At 44.0% G+C, this 21,458-nt stretch overlaps 1 protein-coding gene across 5 annotated transcripts in view; it reads left to right on the top strand.

The window, feature by feature from the left end:
- Positions 1-21,458, top strand: part of GNPTAB (N-acetylglucosamine-1-phosphate transferase subunits alpha and beta) — an 85,777-nt gene that overhangs the window by 47,756 nt on the left and 16,563 nt on the right. For all 5 annotated transcript variants that reach the window (XM_055575479.1, XM_055575484.1, XM_055575505.1 and 2 more), the window contains exons 6-13: positions 7,821-7,885; positions 8,154-8,288; positions 15,398-15,559; positions 16,148-16,327; positions 16,547-16,717; positions 18,103-18,226; positions 19,265-19,468; positions 20,116-21,194. In XM_055575479.1, coding sequence (XP_055431454.1) covers positions 7,821-7,885; positions 8,154-8,288; positions 15,398-15,559; positions 16,148-16,327; positions 16,547-16,717; positions 18,103-18,226; positions 19,265-19,468; positions 20,116-21,194 — 2,120 coding nt within the window. The remainder of the gene's footprint in view (positions 1-7,820; positions 7,886-8,153; positions 8,289-15,397; positions 15,560-16,147; positions 16,328-16,546; positions 16,718-18,102; positions 18,227-19,264; positions 19,469-20,115; positions 21,195-21,458) is intronic.

Raw genomic sequence — 21,458 nt, forward strand, 5'->3', positions numbered from 1 at the left:
AGAGCGGCCACTGTATTTCAGAAAGGGGTTATATATTTTTCATTCTATGTAATACACATGCCAGCCTGAATGCTGAGGTCAGGTCCTAAAACCTGGAACTCACGTTTACTGTATTCTCTTGGCTCTGAGTTATTCTAGAAGCTTTTTTTTTTTTTACACCATATAATTCCTCAGTGAGGTTGTCTTCTGCAGCTTGGACTGACCATACTTGGAGCATTCGTGCTGAATGTTCTGAAGCGTCTGGTTATGCAGTTGATTTGGCCAGATAATATAATGAAATTTGTAATTCTTCCATAAAACCTGCACCCACATCCTTAGAGATCCCGCCCTCCCATCTGGCCACTGAGCTGCTGAGCCCCACGCCTGTGTCTCCGTCAGTAATCCTTCCTCTTGTCTCTTATCCTTCCTTGGCACTGAGCCACTCTCCCTGGAACCTCTGCTTTCACTTGTGTAAGATGAAAGCTGTCTCATTCCTTTTACATTTCTGTTCTCAAGTTCTCATTCTTTCAAGGTTGTACCTCCCAGCTTAAATCTTTGGAACTATCTTTGACCTGTTCTTCCTCTAATCAGTAATCAGCCGCATCCTATGAACTGCTTTTTTTTGCAAGAATCTTATCTTTCATACTTAATCAGATTTCCTCTACACCCTACCAAATTTCTTCACTCAGTTCCAATAATAGAGTCCCGTCTGCTCTGTCTACCTCTAAAGTTCTTCTCAGATCTGTCCAGCACATAACTGATAAAATCAGCATTTTCCAATCTGTTTATAGTTGCTCTCTCTTTGGAGAGAATAATAGTAGTATGTGTTTGTTTTTTACATGGATACAAACCCTCTTGCTGGTGATCCAGATCAAGGTTTAATTGCCTTGGTCCTGCCCGTCATCCCTTGCTTCCCAGCCCTCCTTGCATCTCCTCACAACTGTCAGCGTCTTCACACACAGATATGGGGTTGCCTGTCCCTTTCTTTTTCCTCTCCCAGCCCATCTCCTGTTCTTTGTGTGTGTGTGTGTGTTTGGCTGTGCCATATGGCTTGTGGGATCTTAGTTCCCTGACCAGGGATCGAACCCTGGCCCTCGGCACTGAAAGCACAGAGCCCTAACCACTGGACCACCAGGGAATTCCCGCTATCTCCTGTTCTTTCCAGCCCCATCTCCAGTTCTGTCTCCATGAGGATCCTGGACTAGTACATTCACAATGATTTTATTTTTCTGTATCCCTGTAGTACCTGTAATCTAACTCACAACTTAGTTTTTGACTGCATAGGAGTTTATGGGGTTCTCATCTAATTTCTTCAGAGCAGAAACCTCCTCACCAGTTTGTGTACTGAACAGTGTCTAACATAGTGCTCATTTCCTGGGACTTATTATTTGTGATTTGAAAGGTCCAAGTGCAGACATCTCCCCCTTCACATTACCAACCTGTTTCTGAACTATTTTGTATAGAAACTTATTTTTTAAATTCATGCTATATTTTTAAATATATAGGGAAAGTAAAAGGATAATTTTTGACAAATTTAACAAGTTAATGATTTATTGTTTGGCTGAGTTTAGCCTTCAGTTCAATTCAGTTATGTCCAACTCTTTGTGACCCCATGGACTGTAGCACCCCAGGCTTCCCTGTCCATCACCAACTCCCAGAGCATACTCAAACTCATGTCCATCAAGTCAGTGATGCCATCCAACCATCTCATCCTCTGTCGGCCCCTTCTCCTCCTGCCTTCAGTCTTTCCCAGCATCAGGGTCTTTTCCAGTGAGTCAGTTCTTCACATCAGGTGGCCAAAGTATTGGAGTTTCAGCTTCAGCATCAGTCCTTCCAATGAATATTCAGGACTGATTTCCTTTAAGATGGACTGGTTGGATCTCCTTGCAGTCCAAGGGACTCTCAAGAGTCTTCTCCAACATCACAGTTTAAAAGCATCAATTCTTCAGCACACAGCTTTTTTTATAGTCCAACTCTCACATCCATCCATGACTACTGGAAAAACCATAGCTTTGACTAGATGGACCTTTGTTGGCAAAGTCATGTCTCTGCTTTTTAATATGCTGTCTAGGTTGATCATGGCTTTCCTTCCAATGAACAAGCGTCTTTTAATTTCATGGCTGCAGTCACCACCTGCAGTGATTTTGGAGCCCAAGAAAATACAGTCTCTCACTGTTTCTATTTTTTCCCCATTTGTTTGCCATGAAGTGATTGGACTGGATGCCATAATCTTAGTTTTCCTAATATTGAGTTTTAAGCCACCTTTTTCACTTTCCTCTTTCACTTTCATCAGAAGGCTCTTTAGTTCATTGCTTTTTGCCATAAGGGTGGTGTCATCTGCATATCTGAGGTTATTGATATTTCTCTCAGCAATCTTGATTCTAGCTTGTGCTTTATCCAGCCCGGCATTTCGCATGATGTACTCTGCATATAAGTTAAATAAACAGGGTGACAATTTGCAGTCTTGACATACTCCTTTCCCAATCTGGAACTGGTCTGTTGTTCCATATCCAGTTCTAACTTGCTTCTTGACCCGCATACAGATTTCTCAGGAGGCAGGTCAGGTGATCTGGTATTCCTATCTCTTTAAGAATTTTCCACAGTTTGTTGTGATCCACACAATTAAAGGCTTTGGCGTAGTCAATAAAGCAGAAGTAGATATTTTTTTGTACCTTGCTTGCTTTTTCAGTGATCCAGTGGATATTGGCCATTCACTGATAACACTTCACTGGAAGAGAAAAAGGAATGATATTATGTTAGCAATTATAACTCAGTTATAAAGTCTATGGAGAGAATCTTGGGTTTTCCTCTACTCATTTTATGACATGTCAAAGATGTAAAAGATTGTAAAGTTTGGGGTTTCCCTGGCAGTCCAGTGGTTAAGACTCCACACTTCTAATGCAGGGGGTGTGGGTTTGATCACTGGTCAGGGAACTCAGATCCCATATGTGGCCAAAAGAAAGGATTGTAAAGTGTGATATAGATAAGATTCATAGTAAGTAATAGTCTCTTAAACACTGGTTTTTAATTTCCACTTGGGTTTTTATTTGACTGTCCTGCTTATCACATTGACTCATTTAGTAAATATTTGTTGAGCCACTGCTCTGACTTGGTTGTTGTTTTAGGCAAACAGCAGAGGAAAAAAGGGCACATTCCTACCTTCATGTAGCTTCCATTTTTAGTAGGCCACAAACTCACTCTTTTATCATGCTTAGGTATCTAGATCACGGATAGCAGAATTGTTTCATAAAGGACCAGGTAGTAAATAGTTTAGGCTTTGTGGGCTAAGAGGCAAAATGCCAGATATCATGTAGGTATTTGTATAAACATTTAGCCATTTAAAAATGTTAACATTGTTTTTAGATTGGGGCCATGCTGAATCCAGTAGTGGCTAGATTTTGGACCATGGACTGCCAAACCCTGATCTAGATTAAGAAATTTTAGCCATGTTTGGCATTTTAAAGATAATCTCATTTAACCTCTTTCCAGTTTATCATTGAGATCTGTTGGTTTTTGTTTTTTTTTTTCCTTCTGAAATGTGTCATTTCTGCCCTCTCCTGATCACCCTACCACTTCTGTTGTGTCCTTGACTGCCGATTGGACAGGACTTCAACAGTCACACAGTCCAGCCCTGCAGCCAAGACCCGCATCTCCTCAGCAAAATGGGTTTTCCAGTCAAGCTTATCTCCTTTGATGTTTAGGAAATGAATTTCCTCCGGTGACAATTGATTCTGCCTCTGGACTACATTGATTTTTATGAGGAACTACAAAGGGCTTCCTTATAGCTTTCTCACACTGGTTCAGTTTGTACCCTTGGGATCCTATGGAGCTTCCCTGTCCTGTGTAACATTTCCTCTTCTTCCTTTAGCTGTCTCTTAGGTACTTGACTGCACCCTAGTTTGCTCCTCTCAGAAGGAACTTTAGTTTCTATTACCTTTAAAGTGTTTCAGCTGGAGTTGAACATTATTCCAGTGTGGTTCAGTCTTCAAAGAGATCAGGACTATTTCTTCACTGTTTATCAAGTGCATATTATATGCCAGATGCAGAAGTGAACAGATGGACAGAAATCTCTGCCCTCATCAAATTTACATCTTGGCACAGGGATCAGACAACTGATACAGCATACAGGTTAAATCCTATAGTTTGTAGATGAATGCTGTAGAGAGAAATAGAACAGGGGAAATTGGGGGAGGAGGGTAGGGCAGTTTCCCCGAGAAGGTGATTTTTAATGAAAATCTGAAGGAGGTGAGAGAGCCTGCCACATGAGTATGTGGGCAAGCAGTGCTTCTCCATATATTCCCTATATACAAGGTAAGTGGAATAGCCAGTGGAAAGCCCCTGAGGCAGGAGTCTGTTTGACATGTTCAAAGAAGAGCAGGGAGGCCAGTTTGGCTAGGATAGAGTGAACAAGGAGGAGAGAGCAAGAGATGAGCCCAGAGAAGTAACAGGCACCAAATGGTACAGGCTGAGGTTAGCCATGACAGGCTTTTGCTTTTAAATCAGAGTGTGTTGAGGAATCAATCATTGAAGGGTTTTGTGATCTGACTTATGTTCCAGAAGAATCAGTCTGGCTGCTATAGTGGGAATAGACTGAGGAGGGGCAAAGGTTGTAATAATTGAGGTAAGAAGGAAAGGGGCTTGGATTAGTGTGGTGGTGAGAAGTGGTTCGAGTCTGGACATTTTGAAGGCCAACTCAATAGGGTTTCCTGATGGGTTGGTGTTGGGGAATATCACCCTTCTTATTCTAAGCCCTCTCCTGCTTAGAAGCACAACGTTAGGAGGAAATTCAGTATGGCCTTAGCATTACTGACTCATCCTGAACTCACTGTCAACTAAAACTCCTCTAAGTCTTTTTTAAAAACTTACATTTACTAACTCAAATACCCATTTTATTTAATTTTTTTATTTTGATTTTTCTTCAAAGATTCCTTTTAATTTATACTTGGTTTTGTTTTGTTGCCCAGTTAAAGATCTTACCTTTATTTGTAGGAGACTTTATTTTGCTAGATTTGACTGATGGCTCAAAACAGTCAAGGACTTTGGAGAACCCTTGGTCTGTTACCAAGGTAACAGCTTCTCTGCTGGCTTCCTGTAAGCCCACGCATTTCACAAGCATCACTTCTGTATCTTCCAAAACCTTGATGGATTGTTGAACAAGACAGAACCTATAGCAGACCTCCAAAACCCCTCTCTGGGTTGACTGCAGCTTTTATAATTTTATACTCTCTGGTCAGAATTGGTTATAATCTGCCTAACTTGAGATCTAGTCTCTTTTAGACCCATAAAGATGACATGAGGTGTTGTTTAGCTGCCTTCCTGAGATTATGAACAAATACAAACTCTTCTAATTGTCTGATCGACCAGTATTGTTGTTCAGTTGCTAAGTCATGTTTGAGTCTTTGTGACCCCATGGACTGCAGCACACCAGGCTTCCCTGTCCATCATCAACTCCCGGAGGTTGCTCGAACTCATGTCCATTGAGTCAGTGATGCCATCCAACCATCTCATCCTCTGTCGCCCTCTTCTCCTCCTGCCTTCAATCTTTCCCAGCATCAGGGTCTTTTCCAGTGAGTCAGCTCTTTGCATCATGTGGCCAACGCTTCAGTTTCAGTATGAGTCCTTCCAGTGAATATTCAGGGTTGATTTCTTTTAGGATTGACTGGTTTTATCTCCTTGCAATCCAAGGGACTCTCAAGAGTCTTCTCCAGCACCACAATTTGAAAGCATCAATTCTGTGGTGGTCAGCCTTTTTTATGATTCAAAGCTCATATCCATACATGACTACTGGAAAAACCATAGCTTTGACTATATAGACCTTTGTCAGCAAAGTGATATCTCTACTTTTTAATACGCTGTCTAGATTTGTCATAGCTTTCCTTCCAAAGAGCAAGCGTCTTTTAATTTCATGGCTGCAGTCACCATCCGCGGTGATTTTGGAGCCAAAGAAAATAAAATCTGTCACTGTTTCCACTTTTCCTCTGTGTGTTTGCCATGAAATGATCTACCAATATAGAATCCACCTTATCAACGGGGAGAGACAGATGGGGACAGAGTGAGGTGTGTATCTGATGAATTTATCCATAATGAACTCATGCTGTTAGCACTCAGTGCTTCCATTAAAGATAGACAGTATATTGTGAAGACTTTCTCCAGTACTTACCAACTATATTTTTATGGTACATTTGAGACTCTTGCCCAGGGTTGACATCCATCTTGCAGGGTATAATCTGTAGACCCTGCTTTCTCTGTCTGTTTTGAGAATGAGAATTACAGCCTTCTGATCTCTTCTGTTTTCCAAGATCCCCAAATGTCAGCAGGTTTGCTGATTTCATCTGTCCCCATCACTTGACACCTGTCTCCTGCTAGGCACGCGTCATCACTTTCCTTGCTTGTACATGCTTAGTTGCTCAGTCATGTATGACTCTTGGCGACCTCACGGACTGTAGCCTGCCAGGCTCCTCTGTCCGGGGGATTTCCAAGGCAAGAATACTGGAATGGGTTGTCATTTCCTATTCCAGGGATTGTCCCGACCCAGGGATTGAACCCAGGTCTCCTGTGTTAGCAGGCGGATCCTTTACCACTGCATCACCTGGGAAGCCTGTCACCCTCCCTGCTGCTGCTGCTGCTGCTAAGTCGCTTCAGTCGTGTCTGACTCTGTGCGACCCCATAGACAGCAGCCCACCAGGCTCCCCCATCCCTGGGAACCTCCAAGCAAGAACACTGGAGTGGGTTGCCATTTCCTTCTCCAATCTGTGAAAGTGAAAAGTGAAAGTGAAGTCGCTCAGTCGTGTCCGACTCTTAGCGACCCCAGGGACTGCAGCCCACCAGGCTCCTCCATTCATGGGATTTTCCAGGCAAGAGTACTGGAGTGGGGTGCCATTGCCTTCTCCTATCATCCTCCCTACCCCTGACTTAATTTGCTCTAATCACATTACCTGATAAATCACAGGAGTTCACTGTGACTCTGGGGGAATCCCCAGGACCTACAGTGGCTCCCCACCATCCATCTATCAATAAATGCCACTGGCTTGGCTTTCAAGGGCCCCTTCTGGTTGCTCTCTTTTCCGCATACCCACCACTCCCAAATGTTTTACTCTGGTCAAACAATTTTATTTTTTAAATGAAACGTCGATGTTTGATGTTTGGTCCTACCTCTGTGATTCCTGTCAATCTTTCATTTCTGTTTCCTCTGCACACAGGAGCCTCTCCTTCAGTACTGCAGAATTATAGTGGGTTACAGTAGCTCCCCTTTTATTGAATGGGTTAATTTTGTCTCCCCCAACTACCTTTTCTTTGAGACCATGTGTTATACTGGTTTCAGTTCAGTTGCTCAGTCGTGTCCGACTCTTTGTGACCCCATGGACTGCAGCACACTGCCCTGTCCATCACCAACTCCCGGAGCTTATTCAAACTCATGTCCATCGAGTCGGTGATGCCATCCAGTCATCCCATTCTCTGTCAGCCCCTTCTCTTCCTGCCCTCAATCTTTCCCAGCATCAGGGTCTTTTCAAATGAGTCAGCTCTTCACATCAGGTGGCCAAAGTATTGGAGTTTCAGCTTCAGCATCATTCCTTCCAAAGAAATCCCAGGGCTGATCTCCTTCAGAATGGACTGGTTGGATATCCTTGCAGTCCAAGGGACTCTCAAGAGTCTTCTCCAGCACCACAGTTCAAAAGCATCAATTCTTCAGCGCTCAGCTTTCTTTATGGTCCAACTCCCACATCCATACGTGGCCACTGGAGAATTTGGCAGCTCTCAAAATGCCTTGTACAGTGTCCTGCCAGACATCATGGTTAAGTATTCACTAAAATCATGCTTGTTTATTGTATTCTCTGTTGTAGTTGAAGATGCCCAGGCTGGAATGTTTAAAGGAAACAGCAGACAGACAGTTTGGAGGGGCTATTTGGTATGTTACTTCAAATTAGCTGTGTTTTTGCAATCCATCAGAATAAAAGTGTGAGAAATCAAGCTGTTTTACTTTGAGAGGCTTTTTAATGTTTACTTTTCCTCTAAGCCTAGCTTTCCAGTACTAGTATTGATTTAAATAATCATACCATTCTTGTTTTGAAGTTTGTGTGATGCAATAATAGATCTTTCCTAGTTTTCTCAGCTGTAAGTTTTCACCAGCCTTATAATGTGGAAAGTGAGCTGTGTTTTTCCTGTTCTTATTTTAGACAACAGATAAGGAAGTCCCTGGGCTAGTGCTAATGCAAGATTTGGCTTTCCTGAGTGGATTTCCACCGACATTCAAGGAAACAAATCAACTAAAAGCAAAACTGCCAGAAAATCTTTCTTCTAAAATAAAACTGGTAAGAGCTTAGAAAATAGAGCAACTAGTATAGCACATCCCGTTTAACGTATGCCTCTTCTTGGCAGCCCCTTCCGTTATATTAATAGTATAGCTGACAACAAGAAGCAGAGAGGGGGAGTTCCCTGGTGGTCCAGTAGTTAGGACTCTGCTTTTACTGTTGAGGGTGCAGGTTCAAGCCCTGGTTGGGGAACTAAGATTCGATAAACCGAGTGGCATGGCCAAAAAATAAACCAAAAAACCCAAATGAAGCAAAAAGGTTCTCCATTCTGTCACATATGCTATCGTGAAGACAGCTTTTTATTTGTAGAAGATTCTGTGTTTTTTTTACTCTTAATTTTACTCTTTTTACTCTTAATTCCAAATTTTAGGAGTCTGACTTGGATTGTAGGTTTCCCAGGCAGAATAAGGATTCATTTGTTTAACAAAGGAGCGTCTGTGTGGGTCAGGTGCTGTTACAGCTGCTGAGAATGTAGTCGTGGACAGAAGTCCTGGTGGCAGTGTGAGCATGGAAGGAGGCGGTGGGGGAGGTCCAGCACGTGTTTGTACGTACACTAGTCCCCACCCTGCAGACTTACTTGGAGCTTCCACTCACATAGGGGAATGCTGCAGATACTTGGAAATTTGAGCCTTTCATTCCTTAATAGCTAGCTGAGCCACAAACGTATATAGTATTTATACATGTTAACTCTTCACACCTGAACACCGAGCCCATCCGTTCGAGTTGACCTTGGAGGCTGTGACATGTGTTAACCCTTCTTGTCCTTAGAGCCATGTGTCTGATTGATGTAGGGCACAGGTTGTGTGGGTGTACCGTCCTTTCGACCTTCTGTCAGGACGCCTGCTGTTCTGTCAGCAGTAGCCTGGGTTGTACAGTATGAATGCTTCCTCCCTCAGCATGGAGGGCATACAGGTCTTGGTTCAGAATTTGCTAGGCTCCACTCTTCCTGATTTTACAAAGAAATGTGCTCTAAATTCTGCCACTGTTTTTAGCTTCCTGCTTCTTCCCTCTGTCTCCTGTTGATGTCATTTAACAATGGGAGGTGAAGGGATGGAGGTGGAGGTAGTGGCGGGGAGAGCTGTGACTATGGGGTTATTGAGTTTACGTCTAGACTGTGTTTTCTATCTGCCTGTCCAAGTTCCCTTTCTTTCCTTTCCCCTTAAGTGTTTCCCTGTTTTAAGATACTTTGTATTACCTTTGTAAATACCTTGGTAATATGAATGACATTTCTGTCTTTTCTTCATATTATCCCCCATAATTTTCTTTCTGGTACCTGGAAATACAGTAATGCCCAGCCCAATGAGGGTTGAATTATTTCTTAATCTGTAGTTTTTTCTTAAAATAAATATATTCCTCCTTCCCCTGAATTATTTTTAGTATTGATTTGGGCAGATAAAACCATAGATCAGCATTTATTCGGCTTCTTGGCTTCCTGCTGCTGCTGCTGCTAAGTCGCTTCAGTCGTGTCCAACTCTGTACGACCCCATGGACAGCAGCCCACCAGGCTCCACCGTCCCTGGGAATCTCCAGGCAAGAACACTGGAGTGGGTTGCCATTTCCTTCTCCAATGCAGGAAAATGAAAAGTGAAAGTGAAGTCGCTCAGTCGTGTCTGACTCTTTGAGACCCCATGGACTGCAGCCCACCAGGCTCCTCGATCCATGGGATTTCCCAGGCAAGAGTACTGGAGTGGGGTGCCATAGCTATTACTTGTACCAGTGTAGACTTAGTGTCTGTACTTTTGACCAGTGAATCTGCTGCTGGGTGGGCGTGGCCTGCCAAAAGATCCAAGTCATGGTCACCTCTTTGGTAGGCTAGTTTGGGGCAGTGTGGAGTGGTGAGTGCCAGGAGAGGCAGGGAGGAGCAGGACTTGAACTAGGCAGTAGAACCCCAGGCTCTGTCCACGGGGACGCCCCCTCCTCCGCCATTCACCCGGCTGGAGGTTGATCTGGATTCCCCAGACCTGTTGTTGTGGAGGCTGGCACCTCCTGGGGAATCCAGTCAGGTATACACAGTATTTATTGCAGCTCATTGTCTCAGTGCCAGCACCTGTGATTGGCTTCAGGTATAAGGGCTTCTGATTTTTGGAGGCTCAAGAATAAATGAGAAAGAGGAAGCACAGAAAGATGGTGGTGTCAGCATTCAAGCCTGGTTCTCCAAGGCACTGTCTTTCCTTGGGTCCTACTTCCTGGTTCTATTACGGGCACCCTGAGAATGAAGTTTCCAACCACTGGGTTCCCAGTTTAGCACTGATTAAACACCTGCTATGTGCCAGGGACTGTGCCAAGGATAACCGAGTGAAACCAGCCCAGCCACTGCTGCCACAGCCCAACAAGACATTCAGGTTCCACAAGGGCCTTGGCAGTGGTGCCAGTGATGAGAATGGTTCCAGAACCATCTGAGAAACCCTCAGCCTGACCCGGTGACTTATTAGCTCCTGGAGGACATAGAAGGAAAAATGAAAGGGGAAGTGGATGTGAACCAGTGAAGATGGACATAGTGACATTAACCACACTCAGAGCTTCATGGGAGAAGTAAGATTTGGGGAAGGAAACTGAAAGCTCAGTTTGGGGTAATATATTGGAGGTGCCCTGTGGCACGTGGGAGGAAGGGCTGAGACGTTGTTTCCTGTTCAGGACCTGAACGGCTGAACCACTGTGCCTTTCCAGGACCCTCCAGGTGGCTTTTGCTAAGGCTCGTGACCTCCAGAGCCACCTAGGGCTCAGTTCTGTCCCAGAGACCCTGGGCGGGCTGCGAGCATCTCAGGACAGGTACTGCCTGCCCATTTGTACCCTAGTGATCATCTCTAGGCCTGGCATTTAGGGGGCCTTGTTGAGAATGAGCAAGAAGCAAGACTGACACCTGCCATATACAGTGTCCTGGGATGTAAAGGGAACCGTTTTAGTGGAGTCATTATTCAAAGGAGTCTTTTAGTTTTTTGATGTCATGATTTTATACATCCAACAACTTGGCCTTCATCATCTTGTTTAGTGAAAAATAAGGTCAGATTCCCTTCTTACCCCCATCAGGGAAAGTGGGAGTTAGTTGAAAATGGTTTTGTTATCAAGGTGATAGATTCGAATTCATGAAAATTCTTCTGTGGACTGTAATCTTATAAATCAAGCAGTCTTCTCTATTGAAAAATTTCTAGTTTGAGATACTGGGTTGGCCAAAAATTTTGTTTGGGTTTCTCTATAACATCTTAGGGCTTCCCTGGTGGGCTCAGATGGTAAAGAATCTGCCTGCAATGGGGGAGACCCAGGTTTGACCCCTGGCTGGGGAAGATCCCCAGGAGAAGGGAATGGCTACCCATTCCAGTATTCTTACCTGAAGAATCCTATCATCTTAACAGAAAAATCCAAATAAACTTTTTACCCAATACCTTGAGATGTGAGTCCTTTTGTGATCTGATTAATTACCCTCTAATTTTGCTGTAGAATTTTTTTTTTTATGTGATGGACACAGAATTCAACTTTTGAGAAATCAGGTTATCATGGTCTTTTAAAAAATTTTTATTTTATAGTAGCATATATGGGCTGCCATCTCTGGGGTTGCACAGAGTCAGACACAACTGAAGCGACTTAGCAGCAGCAGCAGCAGCATATATCCATGGTCTTTATTTTCAGCTTTCTCTAAATCATTTTCTTTTTGGATGTTTTCATTCATGGTGAATTTTTCATTTGTTTTCTTGGCTTTTGTTTTTGTTCACTTCAACATATGTTAGAGCAGGCAGAAGATCTTCCCCAAGCTGTCAAGTGCGTTCTCACATTTGGTTGAATTAAGTGATGCTGGTTGCTGAGTGGGTGTGCAGAAATGGAGGACATGCACTTGTCCTCAGGCTGTTTTGGAGGCAATATATTTGTATATGTAGTGGTCAAGTAGCAAAACAGGATAGTATGAGGTTAGCTATCAAGAATGAGCTGGCATTTTAGAGACAAGAAAGAAAGATCTGCATGGATCAGAGACAGGTTTCCAAAGAGAAGGAGGCTACATGGGATCCTCGAAGCCTGATCAGTTATTGATAATTTGTTTCTGCAGGAAGGACAGTTGGGCAAGGTGGGAACAGCATACTGCCTGACTTGGACTCTGACCCCTCAAACCTCTGTTCAAGGCATGACACGTTCAAAGTCATAGTAAATTGTATTAATATTTGTACTAATGCCCCTTTTTCCAGTGCTTTCCCTGAAGCCATCTTGTGAACCTTTTAAAGCATACACAATTGTGTTTGTTTTGCAAACAAAACCATTTTCAGGCACCCTTTATTTTGGTTTTGTTTCTCATGTGAGCATTTTGGTAGATTAAACACAGGCACCTCTGAAACTGATACAAGTTTTAGAAAACCACCAGGACATATTAAGACCTAGTTGCTTGAGTTCTGTAATTACTAAAAAGAGCTAATTTGCTTTTCAGTTGCATTAGCTGGCACATTTTTTTCCCTAACCTCACACTACCATTTAAAGGTGTTATCGGTCACATCATTCTAGATAATGTTATTGTAACAAACATCCTAAAGTCCCAGTGGCTTAAAAAATAGCACAACTTCATTTCTCAGTCATGTTACATGTCTGGCTATGGGTCTGCAGGGGGTGGGTGTAGAACTTGTTCTGTCTTGTAATTTATAGAATTAAGACTGACTTCTAATCTCAAGTAAGAAGTTATATATGGAACCAGTTGACCCATAGATTCCCAAGCTAAGAACTCCAGCCTGAGGCACTCACCACACTGCGGTTTCCTAACCACCTCCTGTCTCTCCCCTGAAGAGTAATTAAGGCGTCCGGGATTAGGGTGCCACCTAGCGGCCAACACAGGACCCTTTACACCACTCAAGACAGTTGACAGAAAATTTTTTTCATACATACAAACGTTCCTTTAAGCTCTTTAGTTTTCACCTCTTTTCCAATTTTCCATCTCTTAGACAAATCCCTGTGAAATTTCAAAGTAGTTTTCTAGAATAAAAGCAGCTTGAGTAGAAGAGATTAATTAAGGGTACTTTCACTTTCATAATTAGGCTTCCCTTGTGGCTCAGCTGATAAAGAATCTGCCTGCAATGCAGGAGACCTGGGTTTGATCCCTGGGTTGGGAAGATCCCCTGGAGAAGGGAAAGGCTACCCATTCCAGTATTCTGGCCTGGAGAATTCCATGGACTATACAGTCCATGGGGTCACAAGGAGTTGGACAGGACTGAGCAACTTTCACTTTCCTAATAAATTTAAAATTAAATTAGGATATTAAAGTACGACGTTTATATATCCTAGAATAGTGATTTTTGCACTCTAGGGAGCCCTGTGAGGTTCTGTGAGTGTCTTTATGGGAGGGGGGCTGGGGGAGGACAGGGAGGCTGTTAGGTACTTAGAACAGACGGAGGACGCTTGCCCTGCGTGGCCTGCCTCCAATCCCTCTCCTACAGAGTGAGGCAGAACAGTGGCAGTGGCATGAACAGGTCTGCGGTGAGTGCTTTGTGTATACCAGATACTGTTAGGTGAGAGAAATTGATCAGTAAAGAGGACAGCACGTGCGCGCGCGCACACATACACACACACACACACACACACAATTTACAGTGAGAGTTAGTGTCTACATAATACAAAGGAGAAGAGAGATAAATGAAATTCTAACTCTGACCTCTACTTTTGGCCTACATAAACTCAGGAAACTTTGCAGTATGACCTAAATATAGTCATGTAGCATATGCAAAAAAGGGAGAAGATAATGGCACCCCACTCCAGTCCTCTTGCCTAGAAAATCCCATGGACAGAGAAGCCTGGTAGGCTGCAGTCCATGGGGTCGCGAAGAGTTGGACACGACTGAGCGACTTCACTTTCACTTTTCACTTTCATGCATTGGAGAAGGAAATGGCAACCCACTCCAGTGTTCTTGCCTGGAGATTCCCAGGGACGGGGGAGCCTGGTGGGCTGCCGTCTATGGGGTCGCACAGAGTCGGACACTACTGAAGCGACTTAGCAGCAGCAGCAGCATATGCAAAAGCTTTCTCTGTTTTGATATTTATTTATTTTTTAAAATTTGGCTGTACCTTAGTTGTGGCACCTGAGATCTAGTTCCCTGACCAGGGATCCAACTTGGGCCCCCTGCATTGGGAGTGTAGAGTCTTAGCCACTGGACCACCAGAGAAGTCCCTTGCTCTGTTTTATAAATTAAGAAGGCTAAAAATTAAGAAAGAAATTGACCCTGTTGGGAAAGCCAGTTCACCAGTAGGGTGTTGCTGTCCTAGATGAGTGATTTTCAACCCTCTCCCTGCTTTTTCAGTTCTGTAAGCCTCTCTTCACAGGAAATTGTATGATACAGAATTAAAGCAACAACAACAAAAACTTATCAAGGGTGGGGTGGACTCTGGTCGAGGTGGGGAAGTGTGCTTGTAAAATGTTTTGGTGTGTGTGATGTTCCCTCTTGGATTTATGGTTGCTTTGAAAACACTGCCCCTGAAGGTGGTTTTCCTGTGCAAGCACTTCAGGCAGCCCTGCCAGGACTAGGTGTGGGCACGAGTGCTGCAAGACACCTGCCGACAGAAGTGCTCTCCACCTGGCACAGTTGCAGCGCCATTACCCGGCAGGACTTCCCCCAATGTAGGCAGATGGGCGGTATTCTAGAACAGAGGTCACAGACTGGGGACCAGATGTATTTTGTTCGTATGCATGACAATCCAAACTATATGAGCCACCATTGAAAACTGGGAGATTTCATGTGATACTAGGGATTCTGGCCTCTCCAGGGATCTGGCTGCCTTTGTCCCTGTTGACTAATGGCTGCATTTGCAGATGGGGCCTGAGATGTCCCATTTGTCATAGCCCCCAACTCTCTCTTGTTTCTAAATAGCTGGTCTGTTGCATTCATTTGGGAAATGTGTCTGGCCCATGTAGGTTTTCTCTCCATGATACTGGCTTGCTGTTTCAAATATGTATATGAAACTTTGAATCTTTTAAATATATGCAATATATATTTAATGGGCATAATAAACAGCACGTAGTTTGGTCAGTACACAATATGTAGTATATATAACATTATTTATATTTAAGATCAAGGATCAACTGGGAATTTAAAGATGTCTTCTTTGTTGTTCAGTTTTCCCACATGTAACTCTCCTATTATTTTATAGTTGCAGTTGTATTCAGAGGCCAGTGTAGCACTTCTAAAGTTGAATAATCCCAAAGATTTCCAAGAACTGAATAAGCAGACGAAGAAGAATATGACCATCAATGGAAAGGAACTGACCATAAGTCCTGCATATTTATTATGGGATCTGAGTGCCATCAGCCAGGTAAGGAAGGCAGAGATTCTTTTTGAACCCAAACTGAGGGTTTTGATTATTAAAGATTTGTAAATCATTGTATTAGAAGAGGGCTTCCCAGGTGGCTCATGGTAAAGAATCTGCCTACCAATGCAGGAGATGTGGGTTCACTCCCTGAGTTGGGAAGATCCCCTGGAGGAGGAAATGACAATCCACTCCAGTATTCTTACCTGGAGAATACTATGGACAGGGCCTGGTGGGCTACAGTCCATGGGGTTGCGGAGAGTTGGACATGAGTGAGCGTACTCATACCTGTTAGAGGGAAGAGGGCTCCCGGAGGAGTGACTTGATTCCCAGTCACTGCCATTGGTTAATACTAAGTGAAATGACCCACATTCAGAGCCAAGAACCTTTTCTTTTAAAAGGTATGTTGAAAGAAATGCTGTTTTTCTGTTGCTGTTTTAAATATGCTGAGTGTTTTGCTTTTTTTTTTAAGTTTAAAAGCTGGATGCAGTCTTTGAAAGTTTGCTGGAGTTCCCTGAGCACAGAGGGGACAGTCGGGGGGGCAGTGTGACTTAGGGGTATTTTCTATCTTTCTGTGCCCCATGCTTTCCTCAGTCTAAGCAAGATGAAGATGTCTCTGCCAGCCGTTTTGAAGATAATGAAGAGCTGAGGTACTCGCTGCGATCTATCGAGAGGCATGCACCGTGGGTTCGGAACATTTTTATTGTCACCAACGGGCAGATTCCATCCTGGCTGAACCTCGATAATCCCCGAGTGACGATAGTCACGCACCAGGTAGAGACTTGCCACGTGTTACAAGGCTGCAGTGTCCTGTTCCGTCTTTCCCTTTTCTTTTTCTGGTCCCTCATTTCATCCCCCGACTCTCCTCTCCTCCACTTCCACCTTCCTTTAATCCTTCCATTCACCTCCCTCCCTAATTTCTCTCCAAAAACAAAACAAAACTCCCTTCTCATTCCCCTTCTTCTGTCTTGTTTGTTTTGTGTCTGTTAAAAGGATGTTTTTCGAAATCTGAGCCACTTACCCACCTTCAGTTCACCTGCTATTGAAAGTCACATCCATCGCATCGAAGGGCTGTCCCAGAAGTTCATTTACCTGAATGATGATGTCATGTTCGGGAAGGATGTCTGGCCAGATGATTTCTATAGTCATTCGAAAGGTCAGAAGGTGAGTAGCTAAGAGCTGTCTGGTCTAGGAGTTACTTAGAAGTTGTAGATGGGACATAAAGAAATCGGTGTATATATCATATTCAGATTTGTCCAAGTGAGCAGTTTTGAGTGCTGAGCTCAGGAGAGGTAACGATCAGGGAGTGAGAAAAGTTCCTGCGGCAGGAACCTTGCTTCCTTATGTTCTCAACACCCAAACCCACCCTGTGTGTTTTCTGCTACTGCAACAGCAGGAAAAGCAAAATCACTGGGAAACTATTGCGCTCACCACGTCAGCAAAACGCCCAAGACAAATTTAGCTCAACGTAGTGCTTTAAAGCCATGGATGAAGTGTCACGAGGCAGCCGGTCCCACTCTGGCTTTGAGGGGCAGGATGGAAAAACTGGTCCCGAGCACAGATGTTACAGGTGTCAGCTGTGTAGGCACCGCCCTCCCGGGAGTGACATGAGCTTGGAAGAGCAAGTAAGAGTTAACCAGATGAAGAAAGCCCTTCCAAGTAGCTGGACCGTGCAAAGATGTAGAGATTTTTAAAGTTTTCAAAAATGTTAGGAAGCAACCATATAGCAGGGCAGGGCTTCCCAGGTGACGCAATGCTAAAAAACCTGCCTGCCAATGCAGGAGACACAAGAGATGCGAGTTTGCTCCCTGGCTTGGGAAGATCCCCTGGGGTAGGAAATGGCAACCCACTCCAGTGTTCTTGCCTGGAAAATTCCATGGACAGAGGAGCCTGTTGGGCTACAGTCCATGGGGTTGCAGAGAGTCTGATACGACTGAGCAACTGAGCACACACCACGCATGTAGCCTGTCAGCTGTTTTGAAAGCAGAGTTGTTCACAGCTCAAGATGCTATGCTGATTAATTCATCACGACCTCACGTGTGGAGGGGAGGACATTGAGAGGTCATCTGCCCCCCTTTTCAGCCTTGCGATGAGACGATACATGAATCCACTCAGGAGCTGACAACAGCATCACAGAAAAGCAGTGACTTCTTGCACACTTTCCACCTGCACACTTTTATACTTGGGTTTAAGTCTGGCGTATTGCTGCTTTATTTAACAATAGATTATTTATAAGACCATTTGTGAGACTAAACCTGTAAGCTGAGTCTGCTTTCCTCCAGTGACAGAAAAGAGTGACTGTGCCGGCTGAGACCTGTCAGCCGGGCGGGACCAAGAAGCCACCACAGGAAGGCCCTTTCTTCAGGCTCCATTTGTTTGATTTTTCTTTTAAAGGAATCCTAGCTTAAGAATAGGGCTTCGCAGATGGCTCAGAGGTTAGAGCATCTGCCTGCAATGTGGGAGACCTGGGTTCAATCCCTGGGTCAGGAAGATCATAATAAGTGTCAGAAATCAGAAACCACTTTATTTTCTCCGTGGCTTTATCCTAGGTGTATTTGACATGGCCTGTGCCCAACTGCGCTGAGGGCTGCCCAGGATCCTGGATTAAAGACGGCTATTGTGACAAGGCTTGTAATAACTCGGCCTGTGATTGGGACGGTGGTGACTGCTCTGGTGAGGATGTGTTCAGGTGTAACTTGTCTATGTTGTTGGAATTTTTTTCATTAGCCATCATTCTTGGACCCATGACCTAGTTTATGCATGTTATCATTGTTGGGGGCATTTTCCCATGTTGACCCTGCACTTGCAAATGCCTTTTAGTATTCAAAAATATGAAAATCAGCCCTACCCTTAATTATGTGAGCTCAAGAGCAAGAATCACTCACTCTCACTGGTTTTTGTAGGAGTTCATGGCCAGTGGCTGTCAGCAGATTGCTCCAGGTCAGTGAACGACTAAAGAGGCACAGAAGAAATAAACAATCTCATCTCCTTAGCACCTCTTCTTCCTGTCTTGTACACTTATATTTGGACTTGTCGAGGAAATAAGTTTTTACATTTATTTATTGCCTTTCAGTTTATAAAGCATTTAAACTTAGAAAGCATCCTCCATTATCCACTTAAATTTCTCAGCCGCCAGAGGAAAAGGGAGTAGGTGCAGACACTGTCATCTCCCTAGTCCATGTGAGGAAGCAGGTGTGGGAAAGAGAAGAGTGTTGGAAGAAACAAAGCTTGTGTTTCAGTCAGATCTGTCAGAGGCACTTTTGAAAAATACACACTGCTTCAGGCAGAGAATGCAGCCGTGCCAGAGGGCCTGTGCAGCCCCGAGAGCTCGGCCTCTCGTAGAGCGGTGATGCTCGGGCAGGGGGTTGGCGCCTGCATTAGGACGTGCTCTTGTCAGTCCTCAGAGTCACAGTGTTCAGAATCATCTGCTTCTCTGGACACATCTACACGTGTCCCCGGGAGCACATCCAAGGCCTGTACTGGTAGGTTGCACAGCTGTACGTGCCAAGGCCTGGTCATCCCACACCCAGTTCACTGTCAGGTGGTACCCCCTTTTCAGGTTGTCTCTTTTTAAGCTACATAAAATCTTCTGTTGAAGAACAGGGTGAACCTTTCCTGGTAGAAATTCATGCATCAGTCTTGATTGAGAACCAGGAGCTGTCTTTTTTCCCGAGATTGTAAGCACCACAGGATCTCCTCCTCCTCCTCCAGGTAACAGTGGAGCCAGCCGCTATATTGCGGGAGCTGGGGGCACCGGAAGTATCGGAGTCGGACAGCCCTGGCATTTTGGTGCTGGAATGACTGGCGTCTCTTACTGTAATCAAGGATGTGCAAATTCCTGGTTGGCCGATAAGTTCTGTGACCAAGCCTGCAATGTCTTATCCTGTGGGTTCGATGCTGGCGACTGTGGGCAAGGTATATTTACTGCCATAAAAACATATTTAGAATAAGGGGATAACAATCCTTGATAAATAGAGGGGATGTGGATCACTTTTATTATTTATTCTCTAGGTAGCCCTTTCCCAGCCTGAAATCCAAACAAATTGTGAGTTACAAGAGGACACGGATCTTTAGAAAGCCATAGACACTGAAGCTGCATCTATTCCTGTTATTGCTCTAGTCTGCCTTTTTTCTTAATCTAAGCAGATTTATCTAAGTTGAAAATATACAGTGAAGGTTTAATTGGGGAACAATAAAAAGAGACCAGTGGTTGATTAAATAAGCGTGGTAGAATACTGGATCTTATTGCTGGATTATTAACAAAGGTCCTTTTGGTCAGAAAGTTCTTTTTTTAATAGAAGTTGACCATTGGAATTTGCCGTCCAGAATCGTGTCGTACCTTGGTAGGGAACCAGCCCCAGCATTCCATGTCAGTGATAGTGATAGCTTCAGAAAGTACAAAAGAGCCCTAGCCCAATAGCTTTTGTGGTAGAATTTCTGATTATTTTAAAGTCCACTTAAAGTCACTCTTAGAAAGTGAAAACTCAAACCCTAAGAATTAAAGGAAAAGGGGGGAAATGTGTAGTTTTTTTTAAAAGTCATGTTTGTGTTTTTTCCTCTAGATCATTTTCATGAATTGTATAAAGTAACTCTTCTCCCAAACCAGACTCACTATGTTATTCCAAAAGGTGAATGCCTGCCTTATTTCAGCTTTGCAGAAATAGCCAAAAAGGGGATCGAAGGTGCATATAGTGACAACCCAATAATCCGACATGCTTCTATCGCCAATAAGTGGAAAACCATCCACCTCCTAATGCACAGTGGAATGAACGCAACCACAATACATTTTAATCTCACACTTCAAGGTAAAAATGATGAGGAGTTCAAAATCCAGATAGTAGTAGAGGTTGACACGAGGGAGGAGCCCAAACGGAATTCCACGACCCAGAAGGCTTACCAAAGTTCGATGAGCTCCACAACACTTCTTCCAGAGGCAGAAATCTTGTTTGAGGATATCCCCGAAGAAGAACGCTTCCCTAAGGTCAAGAGACATGATGTGAACACAACAAGATTCCAAGTGGAGGTGGAAATTCCACAGGTCAATATTTCACTCCTTCCAAAAGAGACCCAGTTGAGCCTTAATAACTTGGATTTGCAACTAGAACGTGGAGACATCACCATGAAAGGATATAACCTGTCCAAGTCAGCCTTGCTGAGGTCTTTTCTGATGAACCCACAAAATGGAAAGTTAACAGTAAATCACCCTCTAACAACAGAGCAAAGAACTGGCGGTTTGGAGGCCCCATTGGCAAAAGAGGTTCACAAAAGCAACTTAGGAACATCTGAAAGACTCCAGGGGTCATCGCCTTTTCCAGCAGTGACAATGACAGTGAACAACCATTCCCAGAGCCAGATTCCACCCCTGGAAGCAAGAGTCAGGGCAATAACCGTGACTCCGAAAGTAGGAGGCAGAACTGTGTCGAGAGAAAAGCTTTCATCTCTAACTTTCCCACTGGAAAGCAAGGACACACAGGAAAAGGTAATCACAGGGAAAGAACAAGAGAAAAAAATAGAGGAAAATGCCAACGGTTACCGTGGTGGCAATGAAGTAGTACCTGGAAGAAAACTGCAGCAATACTCAGACAGTTACCTGGGCTTTTTGCCATGGGAGAAGAAAAAGTATTTCCAAGATCTGCTTGATGTAAGTTACATGCAGCCTTGTTCCTTCCAATGCTCAGGAAAAAAGTAACCTTGTTAGTGGTGGTGATAAAGTAATAGATACTGTTTATTCAGAACTTCCCTGTGCCCGCCACTGAACTCAGCACATGTGGCTAAGTTGCTTTAGTCATGGCCAACTTTTTGTGACCCCATGGACAGTAGCCCACCAGACTCCTCTGTCCATGGGGTTCTCAGGCAAGAATTCTCCTCAGGCAAGAATACTGGAGTGGGTTGCCATTTCCTCCTC

The sequence above is a fragment of the Bubalus kerabau genome, chromosome 1 (genome assembly GCF_029407905.1).
Source record: "Bubalus kerabau isolate K-KA32 ecotype Philippines breed swamp buffalo chromosome 1, PCC_UOA_SB_1v2, whole genome shotgun sequence".
Lineage (NCBI taxonomy): Eukaryota > Metazoa > Chordata > Mammalia > Artiodactyla > Bovidae > Bubalus > Bubalus kerabau.